The 9,555-nt window shown below is 46.3% G+C and overlaps 1 protein-coding gene across 7 annotated transcripts in view; it reads right to left on the reverse strand.

Annotated features, from left to right (window-relative positions):
• Positions 1–9,242, reverse strand: part of LOC147451237 (uncharacterized protein At4g15545-like) — a 64,986-nt gene extending 55,744 nt beyond the window's left edge. For 5 of the 7 annotated variants that reach the window (XM_086520201.1, XM_086520200.1, XM_086520199.1 and 2 more), the window contains exon 1: positions 8,584–9,241. In XM_086520201.1, coding sequence (XP_086376327.1) covers positions 8,584–8,841 — 258 coding nt within the window. In that variant the 5' untranslated portion in view covers positions 8,842–9,241. Of the gene's footprint in view, positions 1–8,583 lie in introns of all 7 variants that reach the window. The other 2 variants (XM_086520203.1, XM_086520202.1) reach the window with 1 other exon arrangement.
• Between the last annotated feature and the right edge of the window lie 313 nt (positions 9,243–9,555).

Raw genomic sequence — 9,555 nt, forward strand, 5'->3', positions numbered from 1 at the left:
TTGAGTTTGGCAATGAGAAGGAAGCAAAGCAACATTTCCTCAAGTCCAAGGATCGAGGGACACATGCAAATGCTTGGGTGGAAGAAGGCTTTTTCATCCACTACCCAAATTTGCTAGCCTCATACGAGGCCATGCAGATCGCTACCTGTACCTCACCTTAAGCAGGAGGGGATGTCACATGCACATGGCTCTGTGTGCCACGTGGACATACTTCATCGACTTCCAAAGCCAGTTTTCCCCTTCTTCCTAGATAGGGATGTCTAGAATCCTAGGAGGATTAGTACCGGCAATTTTGTGAGCCTGTTCGCAGGACCTGCATGTGCGGACAAGTCCATTAGATTAGGTTTTTCAGTTTAAAACCCTCTTGCATAAATGGCTTGTATACACGTTTTGACAGATGTTATTACACTACGGTGGGCATCTGGCATGACGAGCATGTAATTCTAGGTTAGAGGAATCTGACGTGCCAGACCGCACGTCGATCGGATTCTCAGGTGGACGGATATGCGACGGTTGCACCCAGATTGGACCCCCCCGACCTATTTTTAAAATTAATCATTTTATGATTTATTTGTTGGAAAAGCTGGTGGACAATTGCCCTACCTGAAGCCTAATAAGTATTTAACCAGTGATATGCACCCTTTAAGGGATCCATCTGAAGACAAGTGCAGGAGATAACTTCAGCCACCTGACGTTTTCAGCCCTCCACAGCAGCCAGCGCTTTGGGACAGCAGCAGATCAGCAACGTTTTCAGCAACCAGCCCAGCGCTCAGTTCTGCAGATCAGCCAGCGTCTTTCAGATTCGCAACAGATCAGCCAGCATTTTCAGATTTCAGCCCACTTCCTCGTGACGGATCGGCTCGGATCCGGTGCTAGCATGTTTCCCGTTGCGGTCTGGTACTTCGGCAACCCATCAAGCCTCCCCTCGGCCATTCCCTCGCCAACATCGAGTGCTCCATTGCTGTCCATCATCGGCCTCGTCAAGATCTGCGTTTTCAGCCCATCATACTTCTCACATCGGGAGTGCAAATCAGCCCGTGGTGGTCATTCGCAATTCCGACATCAAGAAGGATCCAAGGTGCATCAAATCAGCCCCGAAGGTGCCTCTTCCCGAGGAGTTACCGCGGTGATTTTTCGTCATTGAGTCTATAGAGTTTGCATTGAGGTATTGCATTGTGTATACATTCCATTTATGCAATCTAAAGCAAATACCACATCAGTAATGATGTGGGGGGCCCTTGAGAGTGTTGGTTGAGACCCCATCGGGTGTCGCTCTCTTCTTCTCTCTCTTTCTCTCCCTCTACACATCTCTATTGCATTCTCTCAGCCCCTCTCTTCAGGGAAACATAAAAGGAACATTCATTGAAGCACAAAGCATTTACTAACGCAAGGAAAGAAGGAAAGGGTTTTGTGGAAGTGTAAAACTAGATCTTCACCATTTCAATTCCGCTGCACTTGACAAGCAAGGTCTTCCACAATAGAATCCCTCGAAACTGAGCGGAAGATGCAAACATGCAGCAAATTGAAACAAGTTAGCAAAAAATGAATCATCTCGTAGAAACTATCAAAGCACTCAATAGGGTCTCCAAGCAATCCTCGACCTTCTTGCTCTAATGCCACGAAGGAATGAAGAGAAGAGCACAATTGTATTAACGTCTATATGAAAGGCCCTGTTGGCCTATGAGTCGAATAGTATACAATGAGGTCCATGTCCTTGAGTATTATGCACAAGTGGTAGATGATAGCACAGAACAAAACTTGATGGTGGGGCGTATACAACTCTGATGTACTCATCTGAAACTGTGGAAATTTAGAGGCTCTTGAAATGCATCCTGACCCTAGCTTGTGGTGTGTATCTGGTGCAATTCTCTGTTGCCCATATGGGAGTCCAATGATGGTGGCATGGGCCTAGCAAGCACAGTCTGTGTCTGGTCTGGGCCTCTAGTGCTCCGCTAAAGGTGAAACTTTAAGTAAGCCTCGTTCTTGATGATCATGGCTCCAATAGATCGATTGTCCTCACTATCTGCTGTCTCTGTCTAGCTCGTCACTACTAGGGTGCTAGTTATAAGAATTTGCTGATGCTTGTGCATCTCTCGTAAGAGGCCTAGACATCACTAATCCTTGATCCCATGATGCGACTGATTGGTCCAAATCCCTCCATGCAGAGGGAGCAATATCTCCCTCTGATCTTATAATATACATGGTATCTACATATGGAACGCTCCCGTCTCTGGCTCTAGTCTGCACAATCTACAAGTCCTGGCCTCTCTCGATATGCCGACTGCCCACCCAGTTTCTACAAACTGAGAGGTAGCACTACAATAATCACCGATAGAATGCACGGGTCACCCACCGGATGGTGCCTTGTCAGTAGGTAAAGTCCTCCAAGATGAGGGAGAGCCAGACTGAACAATCTCTGCTCAAAATCTTCCATGAAAAGAGAAAGCCAAACTAAGCAGGCTGTGCTCTCAAGAGCATAGTTACAGGAAATGGCCATTTTCAGGTCTCCGTTCCCCGTTCCCATTCCCTTTCCGTGTTTCGATTTTCCATTCCAGGTAACTATGCTCAAGAGTCTCTAAGAAGAGGGGTGGCCAAGCCAATCAATCTGAGCCGTCTTGTTTGTATCTCCTGCCTCCAATCCTCTGCAATGCATGATCCATGCTAACAATGCAACCAAACCGCAACTTAGTGTGGCTCTCAATCTTCATGAGCTAGGGGAGAACATCTGCCCAGGTTGGGGGATAAGTCATTTGTGAGGCTACCAAGGGTGAGTGTAAACTATGAAGGTAATAATCCAAATGATCATGACATGTGGATGCTCCGTGCAATGCAACTCTCATACCAAGGTCCAATGGTAAATCTCTATCCACCCAAGATTATGGTGGCTTCTTGGGACAATCAAGATCCCATATGCCAATAGCATGGCTATATCTCGTGTGTTCTCCTTGAATGAAGGCACAGATGTGTCAAAAGCAATCCACAACTCACTACCCTCTTTGGAGTAAGCAACCGCCAAACAAGGACCGGAATGAATGGACCTCCCAAGAATCGAATGCCCATCGATGAGCAAGCCAAACTTCAAAGTCCAAACTACCGAATGCTATAGTGGTCACACATAGACCGCACGGATAGAATGTTGTCTTGTCAGGAGGTGGCATCCTCCAATGCACAAAACACAAGCCGATAGGTGGTCACAGATAGATCGCACGGACCAGCACAACATAGTCTCTTATAGGGAGGTAGCATCCTCCAATGCACAAAACACAAGCCGATAGGCCGCTGTCTGCCCAAACATGCAACTGCAAAGGGTCGAAAACACGGCTAGAATGAAAATTTCAATGTGCTCCTCACAGCCTTCTTCACGCAAAAATAATTACAGAGCTCTGTCAGCCCCTTCCAATGCAAAAATGCAACATGGAGAGACTTCTCCACGACGGTAACACAGCTACAAGTCGTCTTGCTGGCCAAAAATCTGCAGCCCAATCAGCCATTCATGCACTCCCAATAGCAAGGCCGGCGTTGCCAAGTTGTGAATTCGATACCATGTCAGAGTGCAGTGGAACGTGTGGTAACACAAAGCACGGGGGGAAGAGAGAAGAGAAGAGGAGAGAGAAAAATGCTACAGAGAAAATAATACACACAAAGTGGACAAGCCCTGCAGCCCATGAGGCAATCTCTACACACTAGGGAGATACAGGCTCTGCACAAACTCTACCAAAATGGGGATGCCACCCCTCCCCCATATAGGGGTACTCATGGGTTGCCCGACCTATCCAGATACCCCGATGACCTAGGAAATGTGAATGTCAAGAGTCAGAATGCCTGCATGCAATGCCCACTCAAATTGGTCTACAAGGGGCCATATCAGACAAGAACTTGAGAACTCCCGTGACTCCTAGATATTGTGAGGCAGGCTGGCACAGCCACAAAGAAGCCCTCACTCACTAGAACTAGACAAGAAACCTAGGAAATGGCCTCGAAAACTCCTAACACCGACAAGCTGAAAACATGTAGATACAAAACTGGCAAAAATGCAGATTTGACATGATTTCTCACGACAAAACACAGCTCTGATAAAGAGGGCTGCAAGTAGATGTGGATTCTACAAAGATGTGTGGACCCATGGAACCAAAAACATGCATACAGTAGAGTGTCTCTTCTCACTATGGAGAGGGAATAGGTTGTTACATTGAAACGACTCGGAGGTCGGTACGATTGGGTGATTTCCAGTGGCTGAATGGGGACAACCTTATGGTTACAAAAACAAGACAATACCAAAAAAGAAAAAAGAGAGAAGAAGCTAAGGGGTGGTGTTTGACGGTGTTGTAGAAGGCATGGAAGAGAAAAACTCATCTATGATTGCCTTCCCTCCGCAATATACCGCCCACTTGCCTTTGGCTCGCCCCGTGTCCACTTTCTTCGGCTCTTCGCCTTTGCACTTGAGTTATAGCGGGGTGAGTTGCTCTGCAATCAAAAAGTTGGTGTCTTTAAGAAGAAGAGATTGTTGTAGTTGTCCGGAGTAGACCTGTATGAGCTTGTTGGGATTCCTGGCGGTAATACATTCTATCGCATTGCAGTCGAGGTTGATCGGCTTGAGGGTCTCGTTGAGGAAGTCAAAGAGCTTGGAGAAGTCATTCTTGGTTGTTTCCCATATTTTGGGTAGTCCACCAATGCGAACCTTGAGGGCATTCTCTTCTTGGAGAGAGAGAGAGAGAGAGAGAGAGAGAGAGAGAGAGAGAGAAAATGAAATGAAATGATATATTAACGTCTACAAGAGGCCAAAATGACCTATGAGACCAACTGATTACAATGATGAGTCTAGTACCAAGTCTGGGTACAAACAAGAAAACTACAAACAAAGAACTGATAGGAGTGCTACCGACTCCTATGGGTGGCTGGTAGGCTGAGCAATGGTATCACCATAAAGGTACAAAATGGGGATAAGTGTCACCATGATACAATATAGCAGTAGAATGAAGCCTATCCCGATCGACATTCTGGGTGTCGTGCTAGAATCCTATGGATCCTCTGCCGCAATCTCCGCCGGTGCTGCGTGGCTCCCCTCCTCAGTCGCGGTCGTCTCGATCTCCCTAACTCTGTAGCTCGATCAATGAGAGTACCGCTGATGTGTGTATGGGTGGGACCCGAGCTCTCTGGTGGTGGTGTCCCCTCTGACTCTGTGGTACTCAGACTGAGAGAGAGAGAGAGAGAGAGAGAGAGAGAGAGAGAGAGAGAGAGAGATGAATTGTTATATTAATGTCTTCAAAAGGCCAAAATGACCTATGAGACCAAAAGGTTAAATCCATGTGTAGAAGGCAGAAACCACCTCCAGTAGGATTGACGGATATCAGAAATTTCCAGAAGCGGTAATCAGCGAGTTTCCACAATAACTGACAGTGCACAGTCTGACAGTCTGACAACCTATAAATAGGTCCCACTATTCATTTTTGGGGACTTCTTAGACGGCTTAGATTTCTTGCCCTCTTGGACTTTGGGAACTCTTGTGACTTTTGTATCACATTGTAATCATCTTGTAATCTTGTACTGCTACGCTCTCTCTCTTTCTGTAATTCCATAGCCATTTACTGGTATGCTTAATGCTCCCTAGTTGTACACTGACTATTTTGAATACATTTTCAGTTCTAGTTGTGTCTTGTAATTTCATTTTCTAGTTCTATTTTCTAGTGGTCTGAAGTGCCATATGAATTCTCCGAATCTGACATCTCTAATTCTAAGTACCAACTTGGAATAATTGTTTGAACACATGCCAGCTCATTCCATTCTGGCGATCACGGTGGTTTGAGCTCAATTGCTCTAAGATAGGAACTATCTCCCAGGCAAGTATTAGAATTATTGTATGTCAACAATGGCAACCAGAAGAAGCACAAGAGGCCGATGACTAGCCACTGAATTCAGGGAGAACCCTGAAAGAGTCAATCCAATTCCAAAGGAGATCGAATTAGGCTCTGAAACCATAGTCACATGGGGACGGGGATGCGTCTCGGGGACGTGGCGGGTCCCGGGGACGGGGACGTGGCAAAATAGGGGACGGGGGACACAACAGGGGACGCGCTTTAAAAAACACTAATTCTTTGCAAATTTAATAGTGAGACAATAGTGAACACTAGGAGCACAAGATTGCAAAGAAAAAGTGTTTTTTGCATTCATATTACATAACACCAAAATATAACAAAGGGCGTGCAGCGTGCGCGACACAATACACCATTGGTGTGGTGATCAAGCATCAATTATCCTCGCCAAGGGGCAAAACATAATGATGTACAAGTGAAGAGTGGATAAGACTTAAGTAGAGTTTAGCATAAATGGGAGTCAAAAAGGGAAGGACTCAAGTCAAGAGTCAAGACTCGAGACTCAAGAGGTCTCGATTCTAGACTCTACATGTTGGCCTATGGTGCCAATTGAATGTCAACTGGCTCTGCATAGTCCATTTGATCCAAAAAATCATCCTCAAGTCCATGTGAAGTCCTCAAGCAATCACCTCATTCCACCATGTCCATGTGAAGTCGGCGGAGGAAGGGGGTTGAGAAGCGTTGGCGGGGCTGGAGGAAGGAGAAGGAGGAGGGCTTAGAGAAGCTTGGGATCCATCTTGAGATGCCATTGATGATAGATATTAGAGAAGGGTTGAAGAGAAGGAAAGAGGAGTAGGAGAAAGCTTGATGGGAGAGGGGGAGAGAGAGAGAGAGAGAGAGAGAGAGGAACTTCAATGGGAACTTCAAGTCTTCAAGGAAGTGGCCTTGAGCCTTGAGGCTTGGGTATGATAGTAGATACTATGAGGCTATGAGCCTTGAGGCTTGGAAGTGGGTGCTCTTAAGTAGAAAGAGCTCCCCCCAAAATGGGGGCGCCCCCTGTCCGCGTCCCATCCGAGTTGGTCACCGGGGACCCGCGTCTTGGGACCCGTCCCCTGTGAGGGACGTCCCCACGTCCCAAAAACGGGTTCCCGTCTCCGTCCCAGCGTCCCTCGTCCCGTCCCCGCATAAAAGGGCCACATCCCCCCGTCCCCTGTTTCTATGTCTGAAACTAATCAACACCCTTGGAATGAAACTGATGTCGCTCCAAGAGGGGGCACTGCTAAGGAATCACAAGATTCGCAACATTCCAATCATTCTAGGCGGTAGAGAGCTAAAAGGGCTGAAAGGAGAAGTAGGTCTCATGGATCTCAAAGTCAAAAACAAACTGATGAGAGTGACAGAAGTCAAAGAACTCGTCGCTCACCACACAAGGACAGCAAAGCAGACTATAGAAGAGATACGCTCAGAGACGGAAACAGAGAACCGTGAGGCTGATACTAATCAGTACGACAAGAAGATGTCACGAGACGGGAAGCCAACACACAAAACCAGAGTCAGTAAAAGTAATGGTACGTAGAGCTGAAAAACATTGATGAAGATGAATGGGGGGAGTATTTTTCCCAAACATTGAAGGACACAGCTAGGAAATGGGATAATCCACTATCTCCTATCCATATGTAAAAATAGGTGTTGATCTCCTGACCCACTGCGTTGTAGTATTGAATACCATCATCTTGGTTTTGACAAGGTTGATGGAGAGCCCACTGTCATGTGCATAAGCATTTAATGCATCTAGATGTCTCTGCATACCCTCTAGAGAGTCTGAAATAAGCACAATATCATCGGCATAAAGCAATAGAGTTATCCATGTACCTGAAAAACGCGCCCCTGTATCCCCTGCACTCTCAATATACTCAAAAATCATATCAATATACGATCCAAACAAAGTCAGGAAAGTGGGCACCCTTGCTTCACCCCTAGTAAAGTGAACAGGGTCTGAAAGACCCTCTATTGTCCATACTATCTCTGTAACTGTCTCATACAATGCCATGATACCCCATACAAGCTCCTCTGAGACTCCCAAGTCATGTAGTCATTGTATCAACCTAGCTCTCGAAACTGTGTCAAAGGCTTTGCAGAAATCAACAAAGCTAAGTCACAAACAAGGTTTTCCATGATAGAATCTCTCAAAATGAAGACTATGCAAAAATGTAGCATATTGGAACAAGTTACCGCAATGAAATCTCCTGCTCCCAATGCATGTCATAGGGCCTGCAAGCAGTCCTCAGCCTTCTTAACATGAACCCATGAAGGAGTGAAAAGAGAAGTGTACTAGAGAGGAGACAAAGAAAATGTGAGTGGCAAAGAATGAGAGAGAATGACCCAAGCGTAATAACTCAACAAAGCGCTCATAAATGGATGAGAGAGAATAAGTCCAGGGGGTCACCTACCTAAGGATAAAGTGACATAAAGTCGTGTAGAAGTGCCTAGGAACACCCTACATAGGGCTCATTCATCCAAGTAGATGCCACATCATCAAAAGTATGCATCACTCACCCTACTATGAAGCCACCTCTTGAAAAATATGGCAATAGCCTCTGGCTAGCTCGTAGATATGTCAATAAGAAGATATAAGGGTACAAAGTTAGGTCTTGATTTAAACCTTATGGGAGAATCGATCCCTCTTTGATTCTCTTTAATTTAACAAAAAGGCATACTTTTTTGAAGAATGTGAATTCCATTAGCTAGAGACAGAAAGAAAAAGAGAGAATACCTGGCTTTCAAGGGCTTGAGAGAGGCGGAAGGAGGTTTCTTGGAGAGTCCGCTCAAGATCGACCATACGGTGTTGCATGGAGAGGATAGTAGCATCCTTTTCACCCAATTTCTGACGCAAACGCCCTGTCTCTGATTCAAGCTTGCTCACACCTGCTGCCATGGCACGTGACATAAGGCGTTGAGCCAATTCCAACTGCTCAACTGGGTCAGCAGGTAGCAATGCAAGCAGCTTCTGAGAGAACTCTCCATCACCCATTACCACCGTCTCCTCAGCATCATCACAATGCGCTTACCCACAACATTGTCCACTCTCTAAATGATCTGCAGGGTTTGATCATGATGCATTGTGTACAACGTTGTCGTCTTGATATCATGCTGTGCTTAACTTGCCCCTTCTCGATACTACGTACTCTCTAACAGCAGCGTTCACAAGCTAGAGAACGTACGTACAAAGAATGTGTCTGCATAGAGATCCCGCCCCTGTTCAGGCTGCGCACGCCAGCACTACAAGCACTCACTGTGTAGAGCTTCTCGCGCGCGAGAAGGCACGCGCACTCGATCCTGTTTCTCGCTCAAGCTTGCATGGGCACCTTCTGGTTTTCACGTGGCTGTGGCATACATGAACCAAGAAGCCTCACGAGGCACAACATATAAAATGGTAGGCTTATAGTGGAGTGTTGTTGGATAAAGCTTTGCGGCCTGCCATGCCTCGTCACTAATTGACACCTCCCTAGGGAGGTGGGATCAATGGTCCACATTAGGCATCGCGAGGCAGGTGCAATCCGGGCTGTCCGATTACCGTTTGAACTAGGTGTGAACTATGAGTGAACTCGGGAGGTATGTGCACCACATCAAATTTGGTGTGAGCTTGACGTGAACATAGTGTGAGCTTGGTGTGAACTGGGGAGGGTCTGTACACCACACCAAATTTGGTGTGAACTCAATGTGAAGTAGGTGTGAACTAAGTGTA

Source organism: Adiantum capillus-veneris, chromosome 9 (genome assembly GCF_014529385.1).
Source record: "Adiantum capillus-veneris isolate H3 chromosome 9, ASM1452938v2, whole genome shotgun sequence".
In the NCBI taxonomy this organism is placed as follows: Eukaryota; Viridiplantae; Streptophyta; class Polypodiopsida; order Polypodiales; family Pteridaceae; genus Adiantum; species Adiantum capillus-veneris.